General features: G+C 36.7%; 1 protein-coding gene across 1 annotated transcript in view; it reads left to right on the plus strand.

The window, feature by feature from the left end:
• Nucleotides 1-21,982, plus strand: part of POLA1 (DNA polymerase alpha 1, catalytic subunit) — a 358,044-nt gene that overhangs the window by 207,427 nt on the left and 128,635 nt on the right. Inside the window, exon 35 of the mRNA XM_044670152.1 lies at nt 11,993-12,109. Within this exon, the coding sequence (XP_044526087.1) occupies nt 11,993-12,109 (117 nt within the window). The remainder of the gene's footprint in view (nt 1-11,992; nt 12,110-21,982) is intronic.

Below are 21,982 nucleotides of genomic sequence, written 5' to 3' on the forward strand. Positions count from 1 at the left end.
AAAGAACTCCATGACATAGCTTCTCTTGCTGTGAGAAAATCAAAAGTGAATGAATGAATCTCCTATTTCATGTTGCCAGCTAAAATGTTTGATGCTCCCCAATTTCTCACAGCAAAAAATACTGTGCCATGAGCAAACAAACCTTTGAAAACCATTGATACGGTCCAAGCTGTACCTGAACAAGAATGCCTTCTACAATATGCCCAACAGGGGGTCATCCAGTCTGTGCTTTAAATCTCTCAGGAGGTAGAATGCACAGTTTCCCCAGAATAGCCCAATGCTGCTTTTGACTAGTTTGGACTGTTACGAGGCTTTTCCTAACATGAAGACAAAGTTCACTCTTCAGTTTCCCATTGCTTCCAGTCTGCCTCCTGGGGCCAATCAAAATAAGTCTAATCCTGAGTACTTGAGAACTCTTCAGATGGCTGAAAGTAGTAGTGATGCAGCCTCATGCTTCTTCCCTAGTCTAGAGCTCCCTATTCCTGTTCTTCAGGCCTCCTCTGCCATGGTCTCTGGGCTCTCTTCTCCAGCTTGCCAGTGCCCTTTCTAAGATGCAATACCCCGTAATGAGCATAATACTTCAGAGGCAGGGCTAACTAAGACAGAATTGGGGGGGTTATAATTTCCTTGCTCCTGGCCATTATTACGACTCTTACTAGATTCCCCATGAAAGTCACAGAGTCTAACAGAAGAAAAACAACTGCTTGGACACTTGGGGTGATGAGGACATGATTGGGGATGTAGACCTAAAAAGGCCACACTCATGTAACTATCAATAATGTGTAAATAAGTCTTTTGACTGACCACACATATTAAAACCAGTGGAAATGCGAATTAGCTACAGCGGAGGGGGGCGGGGGGTTGAGGGGGTGAAGGGGCAAGTAAAAACATGACTTATGTAACCATGGAAAAATTTTCTAAAAATAAAAAATTATTTAAAAAAAGAAAAAGAAAGTCACAGAGTCTGATCCTTAAAGAAAGAAGAGGCTCTTATCTTTCCTTCACCTATTCTCCAGTGAATGAGTCCAGAGAGACAACTTGAAGTAGTAGAAAAAGAGAGCTTGCCTCAAAGACAGCGGGAGTCAAGACCTGGGTTCAGATCCTGCCTCTAATGTATGCTGGTTTTGTGACCCTGAGTAAGATGTTTTCCCTCCCATTGCTCTGGGCAGCTCTCCAAGCATAAATCTGCTTTGGCAGAGGAAGTTTATTTACCTGTGAGTTTCCCATGCTAATGAAATCATATCTCTATCTATAATTTTAAATTATTCTTTTTTAATGGCATATATACAAGAACAGTTTTGACTGTATGATCATGCTTATTTCATAGCACATTAAGATACTGCAAGGTTTACAAAATACATTATTCACAGGAGCCCGAGAGACAGATAATGTATTATTACTCTGAAACCTAAGCTTCCGAGGGTTTAAAGGACTTTCCATGTGGCTAGTAAATATCTGAGCCAGAATTCTAATTCTGACTTATAATACCAATTATATATGTTTAATTAATTAAAATGAATGATTATGATCTTTGTCATTAAACTAAGAGATGTTATGTTCTTTATATTCTAAAAAAATTAATTTCTTAGTTTCTTGTTATCTAGTTGGTTAAAGTTGCCCCAGATCACTCCTAATTATTGATTAAATAATTTCCCTATGCTGATGTTCTGCAATATTGGGGACTTATTTGGAACTTAGTTGATAGAGTACTGGGGTTTGAGTGATTTTACATTTTTATATATATATATATATATATATATATATAAAATCCCAGTAGAATTGCTTGTCAACTCTGTGAGGGGGAAGGATAAGGGGAGGGAGAAAACATGAATTATGTAACCATGGAAAAAATGTAAAAATAAATTCAAAATAAAGACTATTGGGGGGGGCAGCTGGGTAGCTCAGTGGAGTGAGAGTCAGGCCTAGAGACAGGAAGTCCTAGGTTCAAACCCGGCCTCAGCCACTTCCCAGCTGTGTGACCCTGGGCAAGTCACTTGACCCCCATTGCCCACCCTTACCAATCTTCCACCTATGAGACAATACACTGAAGTACAAGGGTTAAAAAAAAAAAAAAGAGTATTGGGCCTGGAGTCAGGAAGACTCATCTTCATGAATGCAAATCTGGCCTCAGACACTTACCACATGACCCTAGGCAAGTCCTTTAACCCTGTTTGCCTCACTTTCCTCATTTATAAAATAAGCTGGAAAAGAAAATTATAAATCACTCCAGCATCTTTGCCAATAAAACTTCACAAAGAATTGAACAGAAATAGCCAAACACTATCATCCACAAAATATGAAGGGTGCTTGTCATATGAAGATCAATCAGACCAACCAATATTAATTGCGTATGTACTATCTATAAAACTTTTTGCTAGACAAATGGATAGTGTAAAGTTGCTGCCCTCATAAAAAGGCAAGTGTGGTAAGTATCACATAAGTAGTCCAGTGAGTGTTGTCTTATGTGAGCAATTGGAGAAAGTATGCTTAAAATGGCTTCACATGGAAAATTGTACTTTTTGGTGTCTGGAGGGAAGAGGAGTTTGATGGAGATTAATGTTTTTAAAAAAGGACTTTGGGGAATTCTAAAATGAAGTAGGCCTTTAATGATGGATGGATTTCCAGGCAGGGAATTGTAGGTGAGGACATGGAATTGGAAATAATCTATTCATATTTGAAAATAATGAGAAAACTAATCTAACTTGATAAGTGGTAACAGAATAGTCAGAAAGTTATTTTGCTTATGATTATAGGAAGTCTTGAATGTATAATGTTGGGGTACAAAGGACTACATCTAAACCACTAGAAATGAGAAATGCAAATTAAAACAATTTCTTGCATAGCCATTAGATGACAAAAGGTGAAAATAGTAACTGTTGGAGAAGCTTTGAGATGTCCAGCAATGTAATAGGTATTTTTGAATATTATACATAGATATACCACACACACACACACAAAAAAACTATCTGTGAATTAGTACAATAAACAATTTGGAATTATACCCCACAAAGTCACTAAGTTGTACATACCTGATGACCTAATAATATTGCTACTGGTATACACTCCCAAGGAAGTCAAAGAAAGAGCAAATATATGAAAGTATTCATAGCAACGCTTTTTGTAGTAGCAACGAACTAGAAGGAAAATTGTACCCATCAATTGGAAAATGACTGAAAAAAATGTGATATGTGAATAACATGGCATATTGTGCTATAAGAAATAATGACTATAGAGATTTCAGAGAAATTCAGAAGACTTATATTAGCCAATGCAGAGCAAAGCAAGCAGTATCAAGAGAACAGTTTACACGATGACCACAATAACTTTAGAGAAAACAATTCTGACTTAAGAATTTTGATCAATGAATGACCTCAGAAGACCGAGAACAAAACATGCTTTCTTCTAATCAGAAAGGTGATGGATATAGGTGTGATATAAGGCATTTTCCAAGTTAAAAAGAGCTGTGGACTTGGACTCTAGTGACTAGAGTTCATTTCCCAATTCCAAACTATTAATATATTTGTGTGATCCTGGGCAAGATCAAACCAAAGGGGTAATAATTATAATTGTACTGCTTTGCTCAGGGGGTTATTGTGAGGAAAGTGAGGTTTATTTAGACCTGAAAGTTCTATATGAAAGTGAATTATTGTTATGTTATTCTCTAGACAGTAGGGAAGAATTGAAGGTTTATGAATATAGTGGTGTCATGATGAAATAGTGTTTTAGGAACATTCATCTGGCAATTATGTGTTGGATGAATTGAAGATAGGAGAACCCTGAGTAGGGGAGTGCATTTAGAAGGCTCACATAATTACTGGGTTTTGTGGCAGTGGGAATGAAAAGGATATGAAGACTTCATTGCCTGGTTAGATATGGTATGAGAAGAATAAACCATTCCTATGATTCAAAAGACTTTTTAAAACGTGCAAAATCTTGTTTTTCTAAGAAAATGTTACTAGAAATTAAAGAACTCTGAAATTGCTTTATATATGGCTATTAGACCTATTCTTTGACATTGTAGTAATAAACCTTTTAGCTTAATCACTTCTGGTTTGTATGTTTTTCATCTCACTTAGCTTATCTGAGCTAAGTTTATTTATTTAGATCCTTGGATTGCCTCAGTGCTGGCCCATAGCTAAGCTAAGTAAAATTTCCAACAAGGTTTCCTTGGGTCTTAGACTAGCTTACTGTGATAGGTTTGTCAAGTCTGGAGGTAAATTGAGTTCTTCAAGTGCAAGTTCAGGCAGGTCTCATCATGGTGAAAAGGGGCATATGTCTATTTCCTGTCTTTTATAAATAGTTGTGTCTAAATTTTCAACACAGAGTTAATGATACTCAAATCCCAAGACTACTGTCCTTCAATGAAAAATAGAACAGGATTAGGGATATCTAATGGTCCACATTCCATACTTGATCAGTTAAACATATTTTAAGCCTTCATTTGTCTGTAGCTGAATAAAAATTTTGCAGTTACCTAATTATGGGCTCTATTGGACAGAAAGGATACCTTGGCTTTTATGAAAATAATCAATTCTCCGTTTAGTCCAGGACATTAGAGACTTTGCAATAAGTGTGTGGTGGTTTTTCTTTTAATTCTAAAAATGCTTAGAGAAACTCGAGGCTACTTTTCCTTAAAAAGATGTGGTACTATCATGGCTTTGGAATCTGAAGACTTCCCTAGGAATTTTGACTCTGCCAACTCATTACTATAATGTACAGTTTTCATCTTCCTGCTTTAAATCCCTGATTCCATATTGTCTGAGGGGTTAGATTGCCCAAGTTGGAAGAGCTTAATCACATTCTCTTCATAACAGTAAATTTTTTGTCCATAACATTCTCAAAAAACATCTACTAGTTTGTAGGGAGGTTGCTGTCTGCCTTACTAGACTTAATAAAGATCAATGAGGAATTAAAATATTCTAGACATAAGGACATATACGCGAATTCAATAAAGTACATTCAAATTGTACTAACTGGGAAAACCTCAATTTATAATTTGAAATTAGCTACCTTTTTTTTTTTTTTTATTGCTTCCATGAAAGCCATTTGAATTGAGTTGTCAGAAAGAACCTTTATTAGTCTGAACCAATTCAGTATTTGGTAGTTGACCTCCCATTGCCAGGCCTAGCTCTCTGTCCACTGAGCCACCTCACTTCCCCCATACAAAGTTGAAGTGAATTTTTTATCAGTTAATGTTGAGACTAAAGCAGGAGGTGTTAGTAACTGAAGTTATATTAACTTGTAGACTGTTTTTCTTTTTTTTCTTTTCCTTATTTTTTAATTCTGTCAGATGAAAAAGGACCATTAATGTGTGGGGTCATGTGATTTGCCCCATTACAGACTACTGAAATACTGAACATGTTGGTTACAGATACTGTCATGTGTTTTTTGGCAGTAATATCTTGGTTTGGTTTAGTCCATTAAGATTAATCAAATAAGAGTTAACAAATATAGTCGATAAAATTGAATTTAAGCAGCATATATTGAATTTGATTGAAATATATTTTCCTTCAGAAAAGTTTTGTTTAAAGCAAATCAAGACCAAAAGCTTAATTATCAAAGCAAAACAAGAGACATAAAGAACCAAGGGATTGTAACATATTTTTTTTCAAATATAGTTCCCATTCACACATTTATCTGCATGTTTAATTTCCATGCATAATAGCCCTAGTTATTGTTGTCATTTGTAAAGAGAGATTAACAGATAGAAAGTACAAACAAACTCACATAAGTGCTGAATAGAGAGGTGACAAAGAAGAAAAGACCTCTTTAATGTTAATTATAACTGGGAGGAAGTCTAGACAAATTACATTATCTGGGCTCTATATGAATTGAAGGGACATTTAGTCAGTAACTTTGTCAGAGATAGAGCTAGATGTTTGCTTTTAACACAGGTGATATAACAACTTAACATCTACCTAATTGGTAATTCACTACCCTGAACCCTGGAGTTGTAATGCTTTGAAGGAAATATTCCAGCACCTGAACACAAGTAGAGTTTTAAAATAATAAAATTTATTTATTTTAAGTTGATGCTCCCTTTGCATATTAATGTATTATTGTTTTAAAGTTTGATAATAATTTTTAATCTATTTGCCTTTTTTTGGTTCACTTAGCACTAAATGAAAAGAAAGTAGGGGCAGCTGGATTGCTCAGTGCATTGAGAGCCAGGCCTAGAGACAGGAGGTCTGAGGTTCAAATGTGACCTCAGACACTTCCCAGCTGTGTGTCCCTGGGCAAGTCACTTGACCCCTATTGCCTACCCTTACCACTCTTCTGCCTTGGAGCCAATATACAGTATTGACTCCAAGACAGAAAAGAAAAGAAAAGAAAGTAGTCTTAGCTTGGGTAATATGGCAATAATAATGGCCTTTGTTTAGTCCAATACTTGTGTATATTATCTGTTATCCGATTTGTTCCTCAGTAATGCTATGAAATAAGAATATAAAGTATTCTTTGGAAATATGGGAATGAGATGGGTCTGTAATTTGATCAGTGTAGGTAATTTCTGATGGTGTAAGAACCTGATTCAAGTATTGTCCTCATTTTACAGATGAGGAAGCTGAGACTCAGATGTTAAGTATCTTATATTACAAAATGAGTAGAAGAGCCAGATTTTGAACCTAGATCTTTGAGCTCTAAGACAGTTTTCTTTTTATTATGCTATTCTATTCTTAACTATACGTTTCAAAGAATGTTTCTCAACATGATGCCTATGGGAAAAACAGAAGAATTGCAGATATTTATTTAGATTTTGTGTTTGATGTTTTGTTTCTATTGTAACATTTTTTCTTTAAATATCACTTATGATATCCTTGAGAATGGGACATCAATAGTATTGAATGCTACAGAGACTTTAGGGAAAAATTTGGGACACCTTTTCTATCTATTTGTTGTATTTAAAACACAATGGCTGTAGCTAATCTTAACCCAGGAAAACAGATACATGTCTGAGATTAATTAGGAATTTACTCTGATGCCTCTTTGTGGTATATGTTGTAGCTCTGGCAAGGCTTAACTATCCAGCAGGAAAGGATTTGAGGACAGTCTACCCTGTGCCAATTATCCAAAGGCCTACATAGCTAAGTTCAGAGGCACTTGTTACCAGATTGGCTCCAGGGTGGTAAATTTTCAGCTATAGTCAGTCAATGAGTATTTGTTACATGCCTGATATATGCCAGATACGAAAGACAAAGGACAGGCCTTCTCTTTGGGTTCACAATCTAACTATTAGCACCTAGCTCACTGTGTTCTGCATTATACACAATTATTAAATGTTTATTGAGTTGAGTTGGGAAATCTCTTTAGATGTAGGACGACAATGACCTGATCTGTGTAGATGATAGGAAGAACCCACTGTGATTAAATCCTGGTTCCTCAAAACATAGAAAAAAATGTGTAAGTATGTATATTTGACTGCATGAATTATAAATACCAGGGGTTTTCCCCTTTATTTGTAGTTTTTGAATCTAAGAGTATTTCTTTAATAAAGAATTTTTATAACTATTTTTTTATTATTATTATTTTTTTAACATTTATTAATAATCATTTTTAACATGGTTACATGATTCATGCTCCTACTTTCCCCTTCACCCCCCGCACTCCCCGCACCCATGGCCGACGCACATTTCCACTGGTTTTGTCATGTGTCCTTGATCAAGACCTGTTTCCAAATTGTTGGTGGTTGCATTGGTGTGGTAGTTTCGAGTCCACATCCCCAATCATATCCACCCCGACCCATATGTTCAAACAGTTGCTTTTCTTATATGTTTCCTCTCCTGCAGTCCTTCCTCTGAATGTGGGTAGCATCTTTACCATAAATCCCTCAGAGCTGTCCTGGGTCATTGCATTGTTGCTGGTACAGAAGCCCATTACATTCGATTTTACCACAGTATATCAGTCTCTGTGTACAATGTTCTTCTGGCTCTGCTCCTTTCGCTCTGCATCAGTTCCCGGAGGTCTCTCCAGTTCGCCTGGAACTTCTCCAGTTTGTTATTCCTTTTAGCACAATAGTATTCCATCACCCGCATATACCACAGTTTGTTCAGCCATTCCCCAATTGAAGGCCATACCCTCCTTTTCCAGTTTGTTGCCACCACAAAAAGCGCAGCTATAAATATTTTCGTAAGTCTGTTTATCTATGATCTCTTTGAGGTACAAACCCAGCAATGGTATGACTGGATCAAAGGGCAGGCATTCTTTTATAGCCCCTTGAGCATGATTCCAAATTGCCAGCCAGAATGGCTGGATCAGTTCACAACTCCGCCAGCAATGCATTAATGTCCCAATTTTGCCACATCCCCTCCAACATCATTACTCTCCCCTTCTTTCATTTTAGCCAATCTACTAGGTGTGAGGTGATACCTCAGAGTTGTTTTGATTTGCATTTCTCTAATTATTAGAGATTTGGAACACTTTCTCATGTACTTATTGATACTTTTGATTTCTTTACCTGAAAATTGCCTATTCATGTCTCTTGCCCATTTATCAATTGGGGAATGGCTTGATTTTTGCTTTAACTTCTTTAATAAAGAATTTTAAAAAAAGATCCATATGCCCCTCCCTCTCCAATCCCTCCTGAATTCCTAGGTCAGTTTTAATCTTTTACACAACCTGACACTTTTAAACTATATTGTAAATTATGTATCCTACCTCCCTCTTCCCCCCATCTGTAAGTCTTTCATCCCCCTAGTCTGTAATCTAGTTCTGTTTAGCCAACCTATTCCTGCTCAAGCACCAGTCAATGAAGTATCATTTAAGTGCCTGCTATATATATGTCAGACTTTGTGCTGGCCACCAGGGATACAAAGACAAAAAAGAAGACAGTTCCTCTTTGAGGGGCTTGCATTCTATATGGGGAACATTTGTTTAGGTGCAACATTTAAGTAGATACAAAGTAAGTCCCAGTGATTTGGGGAAAATGGACTTGAAGCTGGTAGGTTTCTGTTACAACTGGGTTTTGATAGAACTTGAGAATACTATGAGGCAGAGATGGGGAGTTGATGCATTCCTGGTGGTGTTGTTTGTTAAGGTGTTTCAGTTATGTTCAACCCTTTGTGATCCTATTTTGGGGCTTTCTTGGCAAAGATACTAGAGTGGTTTGGCATTTCTTCTTCCAGCTCGTTTTGCAAATGAGGAAACTCAGACGAGCAGGGTTAAGTGACTGGCCCAGTGTTGCAGAACTGGTATTTGGGACCAAATTCGAACTCAGGAAGATTAGTCTTCCCGACTCCACACCTGGCACTTTATCCACTGTGCCACCTAGCCGCTCATCCTAGGCATAGATTGTGCAAAGGGACAGGAACAGGAGGTGAGATGTCATATGTGAGCAAATGCGTGGGGCTATTCTGACTAGACTATAGGTTCCTGAAGGGTTTGGAGAGGAAGACTGACCAGATTGTGAGGAGCTTTATATGTCAGAGGGATTTATATTTTATCCTAGCGGCAATAGGGAACAATTACTCGAGCATCGTGAGCAGTAGAATGGCATTGTCAGACATATACTTTTGCAGCTGTGTTGAAAGATGAACTGAGAAAGAAGAGCCAAAAAACAAGGAGGCCAGTGATGAGGTCTTTAGTGTAAGACTTAAATAGAAATACCAAACTGTATATAAGGATCCCTGTCAACCATGTATTGACTTAGAAAACCACATATTGTTTTTTAAAATAACGATGTGAAATATTTCTCAATTACATTTTAATCTGTATCTGATCATACTTGGGCCTGTGGGTCACCTGCCTTGTCTGGTCCAGATGGCTAGTGCCTGAACTAGGTTGGTGACTGGGATTGGAAAGAAAGATTCAGTTAAAAATACCATGTAGCTAGAAACAACCAATTGGATGTGAAGATGAGGGAAAGTGAAGAGTTGAAGATAACAGAATGAGGATGGGAGTGCCCTTGAGAAACACTAAGTCAGGAAGGAGAGTGATTTGGGGGACAGAAAGGATGAATTCTCTTTTAGACTTGTATTCACCTGCAAGACCTCCATTTGGAAATGTCCATCCAGCTGTTGGTGCTATGCGTCTGAAGTTCAGGAGCAAGTAGGATTTGTTTTATCATCTGTTAGTCATATACATTTTTCCATATCTCAAACCTAATTCTAACTTCCTGCCACCATTGTTGCTCCTAGATCTGTCTTCTCTAGCCAAGCAATACAAATCTAATCTTTTTTTCCACCCAACAGCTTTTTAAATACTTTGATTATTATGAATTGCCTGGTAAGTCTTTTCTTCCAGGGTTAAAAATCCCTACTTCCTTAGCTGATTCTTATTTCATGTTTTCTAGTCCTCTTACCATATGATCACCTTCTTCTGGACACTGCTGCTTTTCTTGTCTATCTTAAAATGTAGTGCTTAGAATTGAACACGATAATCCATATGTGCCTTTCTTAGCACAGTACTGAGCATATTGTATGATTCTTCATTATTTGCTTAATCACTACAAACAAAATCATCAGAATTTTTTTGTGATATAGATACAACAATGAAATGTGATGTATGAAGTACAATATTCATTTTATTAACTAAGATTGCTTATGACAGAACTAATTGTAGGCAGAGGGCTCCAGAATAGATTTACTCTAGTGTGTGAACACCATTAGGTAGAGCAGGAAGAAGGAACAAATATATCACTCTCATTTTGTATGTCTCTTAAGAGCAAGAAGCATTCCATTCTGAAAGAAAATCAGGCTGTGTGCAGTTGAATGGAAAGTTACCCCCTCCCGATTAGTGTTTCTCCCCTCTGGCTGAAGAGGTCTTGCTTCCCAATCAGGCAGGGCAAATGATCAATGCGGGAGGGAGTATCCAGTAGTAGAGATTGAGAATGATTGCCCATTCCTGACCAAAGGAAGTCAATCTGAAATTCTCTATGTGTGCCTGTATTTCTCTGTGTTTCGCCTTCCTTTTCTTATATTGCAAGTTAAAAGACAAAAGGAAAACTATTTCAAGTAAATCTTTATCCAGAAAATGCAAAATTTTATGCCTGAAGTCTCAAAAGGAGAGGCATATCTATATATGTGCCCATCCCTTTTCACCAACAAAGAAGCCAAATAGATATGAGGAATGAGACATAAATATGAGTGCCAGACAAAAATTAAGAAGTGCCGTGTGTGTATATATGTGTGTGTATGTGTATAAATATATGTACATAAGTACATGCATATGCACACATACCTTCACTAGGTGAATATAAACAACTGAGTTCAGAATTGGAAATGTACCAAAAAAATGCCATTTATCCTTTTTGTTGGTATTTGTCATAGGGTATTGATTTTTTTCTATGTAATTAATTTCCTTTGTAGAAATGTTGGCTTTAGACAGTTTTAGATATATTAGGTAACCTGGTTACTTCAGTAGTACTGGAGTGTTTAGCTTCCTTATTTAGAAGATTTCTATATATCTACTCTGTATGTTCTATGACACTTTTTTTCCTGTGTAGTGCAGTACTTAATATTAGAACTATTGAAAAGGAGGGAAGGAGATAAGGGATCTGAATGTGAAAAATGAGATGTGGAAAGGAAGGGAAGGTAATGTTTCTTTTAAATCATTTTTAATGGAAAAATATTTTATTTTACATAGAAAGTCTATTTTAAGTCCTGGAGTCAGTGTGGCCAGTGTCATACCTCCAGGATCAATCCAAGGCATAATCTGTTAAGATGTAAATAAATGGGAAAAACAGGGCAATTTTTACCTTCTTCAATGCCCCTTCTACTAAATGACTTACCAACTTGCATTCATATAATGATCTAAATTTCAGTGTTTGTTTTTTTAAGAAACAATGTTGCAGGTTAGGTAATACGTATGTTTTTTTAAAAATAATTTCAAATGAACTTGCTTATTGAATGAATAGGAAACAGTTATACAGAATGCTTCATTAGTGAAAATGAATGCTATTTTTTGTGACCATTTCAAATTCCATAAGAAAGTTTGGCATAAAACTTTAAAAGGTTATAGGGATTTTTACTTAAAACAGATTTTTCCCTTTTCTCTCCAGGGTTGGTTGATTTGTGAGGAACCAACATGTCAGACTCGAACTCGTCGACTTCCCCTTCAGTTCTCTAGGAATGGACCTCTCTGTCAGACATGCATGAAAGCTACTCTCAGACCAGAGGTGGGTTTATATGATACTAGAGAGCATGTAGATAAACACTATTTTTGTGCATCAGGTGAAGCAGCTATGTAAGACACATTGTAAACTCTAGCATGTTATGTATTATGTGCCCTTTGATAGCTAATCTGGTAGAGCAGAGAATTGTGGAGAAAGAATATGTGTTTTTCTCACTTGGAGAAGTTGCTGACATTTCCCTCCCTTCATAAAGCCACCACTCAAGATGAGGACTTCATGACTTCTTGTCCAGGCTGTTGTAGTACCCTCCTAACTGATCTTCTGCTTCTCTTATTTCTCACCATCTCTTAAACAGATTTAACTACATCACTCTCCTGCTCAAGAAATTGTAGTAGCTGTCTCTTGGCTCAAATAAAACAAAACTTCTGTTTCCCTTTAAAAGCCCTTCATAGCCACCCAGCTTCAGCCTGCCCTTCCAAGCTTATTTCATTTTTTTTACATACTGTACTGACTTGTTTGTTATTCTTTGTTATTCTTTGTATATGAGATTTTTTTCTCCTGTCAATCATTGTATAGGCTGCCTTTCATGACAGCAATTCATTCTCACTTTACCTACATCGCATAGAATCTCTAGATGCCTTCGAAGTCCCACTCAAAGTCCATCTTTTGTGGTAATCCTTTCCTGATTATTCATTCTTCTCCTCTCCACTGGTACTATTCTCCCTAGAAAATCACTTTTTATATGATTTGCAATTAATTTCATAGGTACATTTTGGTCACCCCTCAAAGTGTTATCCCTTCCCTCCTTCCTGCATCCGGATTGTATCTTTAGCACCTAGTACAGTGCCTACCACTTTTTTTTTTAAACCCTTACCTTCCATCTTAGAATCAATTCTGTGTATTGGTTCCAAAGCAGAAGAGCAGTAAAAGCTAGGCAATGAGGGTTAAGTGACTTGCCCAGGGTCACACAGCATAGGACCTCCTGTCTCTAGGCTTGGCTCTCAATCCACTAAGCCACCCAGCTGCCCCCAGCAAACAGAGTATCAGTTCTAAGACAGAAGAGTGGCAAGGGCTAGGCAATTGGGGTTAAGCAACTTGCCCAGAGTCACACAGCTAGAAGTGTCTCAGGTCAAATTTGAACTCAGGACCTCCCTTCTCTAGGCTTGATTCTCTGTCCACTATGCTACCTAGCTTTCCCCCTGGCACTTATTAAAACATTGAATAAATATTTGTTGAACTGAATTATGATCATTATCATGCAAACTATGTATTTTCTTGTACTGTGAGAAGAAGAAAACTAATTTAGTTTTGATTCAGTGGTTGTAGTCTTAATGTTTTTGAAAATACCTAGCTTTAAGTAAAAGTACCTTCCAGTTTGTTGGAAATCCTGAATTTAAGTTAATATTTCAAAGAGGAACTGAAATCCAGAATGCACATTCATTGAATTCCCCTATGTATATGTTGGTATTTTGTGGTGACATTTCCTTAGGATCATAAATTTAGTGTTGAAAGGGACTTAGAAACTATCTAGTACAATCTCTTCATTTTACAGATTAGACAACTCAGAAGTGATGCAACAATGGTGGCAGGAATTCTAACTTTCCCTTCTTCCTGACTCCAAGTCTAGTGCTCTACTTGCTGTGCTTCCTAGCTGATCTGTCTAGATTGATGATGGCTCCATTACCCTTTATCAGCTGTGCATTGCAGCAGAGAGAAACTATGATATCTCTGTTGGACATTGACATGTCCTATAAACAACTGTATGTGGTGGGAGGCATAAGTAAAATTCTTTCATTGGTCTTGACCCCAAATTTAATTGTCCATTTTTGTTCTTTTTAGAACACAGACTGCTCAGCCATACTCTTGGCCACCACTCATGAATAAATAATATAAATGAAAATCTTTTCTGTCCCCCTTCCAGACTTACAGAAGCTTGGCTTACTGAGAGGCCTTGTCAGGCTGCCCATCTGACAGGCTATCCCCCGCTACTGGATTAATTGTTACTGTGGTCCAGCTCTGTATACTTTTCTTATAACTGGCCAAAGCCAAGATATCATTCCCTGAAGAGCTAAAATCCTCACTGTCAGTGATGTATGGGTGTAGTGGAGAAAATAGAGTATTGGGGCTGGGACTGATGGTCTGGACCTCCAACACAATTGCAGTCTGAATGGGAATGGCACTAGCCCTTGAATATAAACCTGCTGCTGTGTTCTGCCTATCTTACTAAAGCAGGGGTCGGCAACCTTTTTGGCTGTGAGAGCCAAAAACGCCACATTTTTTAAAATGTAATTTTGTGAGAGCCGTACAGTGCTCACAGTGCATGGTCCTGTAACAGCGTCTGAAAAAAAATTGACTTTATGGCTCCTGCAGAAAGAGCCATATCTGGCCCTCAAAAGAACCAGATATGGCTCAAGAGCCATACTTTGCTGACCCCTGTACCAAAAGAACCATCTTGCATCACTCAACTCATAATCTGGAAGTCTTGACAAAGGATAATGGTGTTTCAACATTTGTTTCAGTAGCAGTTAGGGCCCAATAGCAAATGAGCCATTAATTGACTTGCCCAATATAATTATATAATTTATAATATCATATATGTCATATAATTCTTAATATCCATGTTCACAATACATACCCCTCTCCTGATGAGCCACCACAACTAAAACCTAAATTAAAGATCTTCCCATTTCCATTTGAACAAGGATTTCCCCCTCATACCTCTGATGGAAACTGGTATACCTCTGTTGACTTGTTGAGAATTCCCTTTTTCCCAACTAAAGTGACTCAGATACATGATGTCAATCTTTCCATTCGAATAGCTAGAGTTGCAAGGTGATATTGACCTTTCTTCCTTAAGTGAACTTATCCCAACAAGTCTTTAAATTTGACCCCAAAACATGTATTGTTCAAAATCATCAGGTGGGATGGGGGCCTTCAGTGATATCCTCAGTTTAGGCCAGATAAAAGGACCCATGCTGGTTCTAGTCTAGATGGTTTGACCTAATTTTACTTGTATCTGCACAGGCTAACCATTAAACACCTTATCAACTCCATGTTTCAAAGATCACTACCAAAACTCTTGTTAGAGAGAGAATTTTCACTCATTATTGTGGTAATGGGCTTAGTGCCTCCTCTGCCCATTTGGATGGTCATTTTTGTTTTCCTGAACAAATACTAGGGCTGTCTCCATCTCTCCTTAAAACTTCATAGTTCTTGTTTAAAATAAAAAGAAACACTATTCTCTTCTACTTCTACGTTCACTGTAGCAGTTGATAAGACTAGTGGTCAGAAAGGCAGCATTATGTCCTTAATTATAATGGAAATCTGCTAAAGCCTCTGACTCAGTTCCTTAGAGGGCTGAGCCTTTTATGTCATTGGCAAAGCAGCTAAACATAATTCCCACTCCTTAAAAAGAGCCAGCTCAGTATAGACTAGGTCATATTCCTACCAGAACTGATGTGTAGATTAGTCCTGGCAGAGTATTTTTTTAACCCCAGAATGGTTTTGTGGCAGCTGAATGTTTATGACTCAGTAGCTATGATAGCAAACTGAATTTGTATTAAGGGGTTGGTTGCTCATAGGAATTGCAAATTGCAAAAATTATAGCAGTAACATATAATGTGACTTACTCCACTAGCAAGTAGAAGAAGAGGTTACCTTAAGAATAACTAGTGCTGGGGGCAGTTAGGTGGCTCAGTGGATTGAGAGCCAGGCTTAGAGACGAGAGGTCCTAGGTTCAAATCTGGACTTGGATACTTTCTAGCTGTGTGACCCTGGGCAAGTCACTTAACCCCCATTGCCTCGTGGCTTAAACCTCATTTCTGATGAGAGTAGAAAAATAAAGAGCTCACATAAACATTAGTCATATAAGCAAAGGTATATTACCTTGTGAAAGCAGATAAAACTTGCAGCAGTAGGATTTACCATATCTCCTCTTTCCTAGCTACATGTTCATCTCTTTGTGCTACAGACATTTCTGTGAAGAACTCTCCTTGCTGGGTAAGGATGAGGAGTTGATGTGCTATCACAGACATGGCAGATAAACAGATACTTATATGCCTACTGGTCATGAATCCTGTAGTTGTTATCCTAAAGCTACATACAAGTCTGAAAGAGAGGTGTGAGCAAAATTTGATGTGAGTTCTGAGGAAGGAAAGGTTATGTTTGTCTAGGATAACAGAAAGCTTCATAAAGGAGATGGCATTTGAGCTAGACCTTGAAAATAGTTGAGATTCTAACAGACGGAATTTGCCAACAAAGACATTCTGTGTAGAGAAAATGGTATGAATTTAGAGAAAGGAAAGCACAAGAAGGTGAAGAGTACATGTGAGCTATGACTTTCTTTTTTCGTTGTGGGATGCATTCCTACCTGGAAAGGTACTACACTTAAGCTGCTGATGTGTATTTTCATGGGAACTGGAGAATGGGAAGGGGAAATGAGAAGCATTTATTAAGTGTCTGCTATGTGCCAGCTACTATGCTTAGTATTTTAAAAATATGTCATTTGATCCTCACAGCATCCCGGTGAGATAGCTTCTATTATTTTCCTCATTTTGCAGTTGAGGAAACTGAAGTAAACAAAGGTTGAGTGACCCTTGCCCAGGGTCACACAGTTAGTAAAGTGTTTGAGGCTGGATTTAATATGAGGAATTCCTATCTCCAATTCCAGTGTTCTGTCCATAGGGCCACTTAGCTGAATCTAAATAGGTGATTTCTTATTCCTATTTGCAATATAAGGCCATATTCTTACACTTTTCCAATGTGAAAAGGAACATTCATATACTGAATAGGTAATATAGTAGAGATGTTGGACTTAAAGGTAGGAGCACCTGGGTTCAAAATCTTTTAACTTCTCTGTGCCCTTGTGTCTTTACCTGGTAAATGGGAAGGTTGAACTCAGTGATCTGTGGTCCCTTTTAGCTCCACTTATACACATTGATTAAATCAGAATGCTTATAGATCAAAAAAGTGTGTATGTATGTATGTGCAGTTCCAAAGATTCAGTTTAAACAAGAGCAGTATTGCTAAGTTAATACTTAGCAATACAAATAACTAAGTTATTACTCTGAAGAACAGCAGGGATTTCGATATATGACTTCACTTTGTGCAGTGCCTGGCACATAGTAGGGACTTAATAAATGTTTATTGATCAATTGATTGATTGTTTTGACATGTAACCCAAAAAACTGCTTTATATGTATATAGCAATTTTACATGGATTATTTTATGGTACCCTCAAATAGCCTTATGTAGTTGATGGGGCAGATATTTCTATTCTCACTTTTTACAAAACTTGATTGACTTGCCCAAAGTCACATAACTAATAAATAATGGAATATATTAAGAACTCACAGTTCCCAGTCCAGTTTGATACTTTTTCAACTATACCAGGCTACCACATCACATATTTCTATAAAATCAGTGTGTATTTATATTATATTTGCAGATTGTATATATTCATATTTATTTTTAGCATCATAGTAACCTGGGCAAAATACTGGCCTGGTTGCTCCATTGTTCTATTGTGTTGACCTTTGTGAAATCACTAAAAATGTATAGGGTAGAACTAGAGGCATTTTTTTGTCCAGTGTTCAAAGTCCTCACTACTCCTTGCCTGGACTGTTGCAGTGGCCTCCTAATTAGTCCCCCACCTCAAGCCTCTCCCCACCCCAATCCATCTGTCCCAGAGCTGCCTTTAGCATTAAAACTCCTGTTTGAAATTTAAAGCCCTTCAGAGTTTGAAGCCTTACCTTCCAGCTGATTTCTCTTTACTCCCCAACATACACTATGTTCTGTCCAAATTGACCTGCTTGTTATTATTCCCAGTACACTTTTGTAGAGGCTGTCTTGTGAACCTTAGAATGCTCACTCCTCACCTTCACCTCTTTGGAATTCCTTAAAGATTCAGCTTGTGTACCTTTCTTTAAAGAGCACTTCCTTGATGTGGTTGGTGTTCCCTTCCCAGCATGTGTATTTGTTTTGTAGGTGTTCAGTATTTCATCTGTGAACACTTGGCATATCCCTAGTAGAATGTAACCTCTTAGAGGACAAGGATTGCATCACCTTTTTTTTCCTAATGCAAAAAATCTTTATTATTTTGCAGTTATTTGTGCCATTATGCCAATTCCTAGGGATTGGTTTGAAATGCTTACCACTGTATCTAACAAAGGGTGTTTCTCTGAGTGGATCAGGCCATAACTCTTTGACTTTTGGACTTCTAATTGTGAAGAAATTGTTCATTATATCAATCCATAATCTACTTTGTAGACCAAAGCAATACAAGTCTGAAAGAGAAGTGCGATCAAAATTTGATTTGAGTTCTGAAAGAGGAAAGGTTTTATTTGTTCAGGATAATAGAAACCTTCATAAAGGAGATGGCATTTAAGTAGACCTTGAAAATAGTTGAGATTCGAACAGACGGAATTTGCCAACAAAGACATTCTATGTAGAGAAAATGGTGTGAATTTAGAGAAAGCAAAGTATAAGAAGATGAAGAGTACAGTAGCCATAGAATGTTTTAATTTATCAACTAGTCAAAAAAATACTAGAGGCATTCTAATCTAGTCCAGCTCATACGTAGGCAGACTACAATGTTATGAGTAGGCCCTTTGACTTTTGGACTTCTAATTGTGAAGAAATTTTTCATTATATCAATCCATAGTCTGCTTTGTAGTTTTTAATCCATTGTTTCTAGTTTTGACCACTGGGGCCAAGTAAAATAAATCTAAACCCTCTTCTTCATAACAATGCTTCAAATACCTGAAAATAGCTGTCATCAAGGCTACATTTCTTATTCATCTCCTTCTCTGCTACCACCTCTATCCTATATAGAGCAGTTTATTATTTTTTAATCTAAGAATAGAATTTCACAATTATTTCTGTTAAATTTCTTCCTATTAGATTTAGTCCTTCACTTTAGACTGTCAAGATCTTCTTGGATTCAGTTATCTCATCCAGCATTATCCTTCCCATTTTTTTGCTGTCCACAAATTTGATAAGCAACTCATAAGTCCCTTCATTTAAGTCATCACTAAAAATATTAAATATCCCAAGGCCATGGACATATCTTTAGAGCACTGAGCTAGAATCAAGTTATTCCTCCAGCCTAACAAATGAATGCTTTTTTTGGTCTACTTATTTAGCCAGTTTCAGATTCATATTATACCCTCCCTATTTTTTCCATTTACTTCTTTACCAAGAGCATGATTTATTTTTTGCCATAATTGTGCTCTTCCTTCCCACATTGTGATTTTGGTATGTATGCTTATGTTCTAATTGGTGAGTACAGAAAGATTACTAAACTCTAGTTAGAGAGTGTAATGATTAGGTACAATGATATCAAAACTCGTGTACTAATCCTTTTGTCTGTGAATCACTGCAGAATTTCTTGGTCTTACTGTATATAAAATCCCATTAAGAGTTACATCTTTAATTTCAGATTGAATAAATTTAATGTTTCTGGTTTTAAAAAGTCTCTGTAATGTTGGCATTATTTCCATCTGAAAGAGGTGCTTCAATGTGGTTGGGATTTACTAAAGGGAATACTCTTCTTCAGTAGTTATATTAGTGTTTGTTCTTAGAAAACCACAGATTCTAAGGGGGCAGCTGGGTAGCTCAGTGGATTGAGAGCCAGGCCTAGAGATGGGAGGTCCTAGGGTCAAATCTGGCCTCAGACACTTCCCAGCTGTATGACCCTGGGCAAGTCACTTGACCCCCATTGCCTACCCTTACCACTCTTCTGCCTTGGAACCAATACATAGTATTGACTCCAAGACAGAAGGTAAGGCTTTAAAAAAAATTAACAAAAAAAAAAGAAAGGAGGAAAAGAAAACCACAGATTCTAAAGCTTTATAATAACATTTTAGTGTCATTTTCAATATTGGGCTATTTTGTCTTGTTCATACTTACCAACTGTCCATTTTTATAATTTGTAATTATATAAAAACTTTTTTGCATAATTTGAATCTGGTAGTTTATTAGGAGTTTCTGCCCTTGTGCAAGGGCCCTATGCAGAGGTTCTTGAGAAATTAAAGGAATGATGCGATACTGGTTAAGTAAATATTGGTGAATTCTTAATATAATGCCTCTCGATTCTTTATGAAGAGTCTTATTAAGTCAAAACTTCACTGTTACTGTAGCCATATAATTAATTATTGGCCTCTGGACTCAAGGCCTAAAATTAGTAGTGAGACCAAATGGGAATTAAATAACTAGCTTAATGAAAAATATGCAGTAAATTTATTGTAAGCTTACTAAATTTTGCTACCTTTTTTCTTTTCTGTTAAGTCAAAAACTTTTATTATTCATCTACTGCCATTCCTGTGTCTTTGCCAAGGAAACCCAAACTGGGATCATGAAGAGTCAGACACAACCAAAGGACTGAACAACAACAAATATTATGTCTTTGGAAGCTATAAAAAATATAGCCCCTACCCTTGATGAGGTTACATTCTTACAGGTGAAGAAGGTTGCATTCTTATGGGGTGGTGTGTTTTATTATAATAAAAATTTTTAAGCACAAATGATTAAAACATAACATGTAACCATCTATAGACATAAAAAAAATAGTCACTACAGGTCTCTACGAAGAATGATCTTAGAATAATGAGTGGATAAGGTAGGTAATGATTAGGTTTATGGAAACTTGGTCAGTCTTGTCTTAGAAGTTGCTACTGGAGCAAAGTAGTAAAAGGAGAAAAAGAATCATTGGAAATTTAAAGAGGGAATAATGACATATATGATGTAATAGATGTATAATAGAATGAATTAGGAATAGAACATAGATCTCCAGGTGGGCTATGAAAAAAATATGTTGCTGAAATTTTTGGTAATAAGTAACCAATAAGAAAGGCTCTTAATGCCCCTGGTGTTTTAATTTGGATTGGAGAAAGAGTTTGAAGCCCTTGTAGAATTCTGAGTAGAAGGAATGAAATAATAAGTAGAGATAATTATTTTTTCAAAGATTTAGATTTTCCTTTCAAAGTTTCTTTCTTCAGAAAATTATAAAGCTACCTTATTGATCTGTCATTAAGAAACTTCACAAATTTCCATTAAACACAAAACTACCAAAATCTTCTCTATACATGATGTTGAGAGAATAATCAGGCCATTAATCCTTAATACTGATAATCAATGGAGTAGAATGGTGATAAGAAACTGACCTTAACTAAGCATCATGTCCACCAAGAACAATTACATCCCTTCTTGCCCTCTTAAGGAAATTTGTTCTTTAACATTCCAGCAATAATTGCATATATTATCAGGATCATGGTTCATTTTCCCACCACTAAATTGAGGTTATTGAGGTTAAATAGTTTCCATAATTCAGAATCTAGACAAGGTCCCAACCCCATTGCAGAGTCCTAAATATACATTTGTTTGCAACTTTGCTATTTGTGATGAAAGAGTTTTTTTTAAACATTCCCTGCTGGTCTTATAAAAACTGTGAAGACTTTAGAGTTATTGACAAAATGTTTCTTAAATATTTTTTAAAGTTTGTAATGACTATTATTTCTTTTTTGTTAGAGTAGATTAGAAAGACACAAAGGAACATAGTTTAGTAAACCGTGTCAGATCTTTAACAACCTCTGATTACTGAAAAGATTAGAAAAGGACTCAGAAAATATTAGGAAAGAACTATTGGTTAATTTTAGAATTATTGGTGGACTGACATTTATGGAGTGAAGGAAGAAAAAGAACTTAAAGATTATTCCAGAGTTATTAACTTTTAGGATGGGGCAGGTTAAGTTCCCATTTTAGATAAATATGTCTGATGTAATAAGCATCAGACTCTGGATTCAGGAGGCTCTCTTTTAAAATATCTGAATGGCTTTCAACAAGTGCATTACCTCATCTGTAAAAGGCACAAGTTGGACCATATAAAGCCCTTACCAGATCTAAATTTTAATGGCCACGTTG

Source organism: Gracilinanus agilis, chromosome 3 (genome assembly GCF_016433145.1).
Source record: "Gracilinanus agilis isolate LMUSP501 chromosome 3, AgileGrace, whole genome shotgun sequence".
Taxonomy (NCBI): domain Eukaryota; kingdom Metazoa; phylum Chordata; class Mammalia; order Didelphimorphia; family Didelphidae; genus Gracilinanus; species Gracilinanus agilis.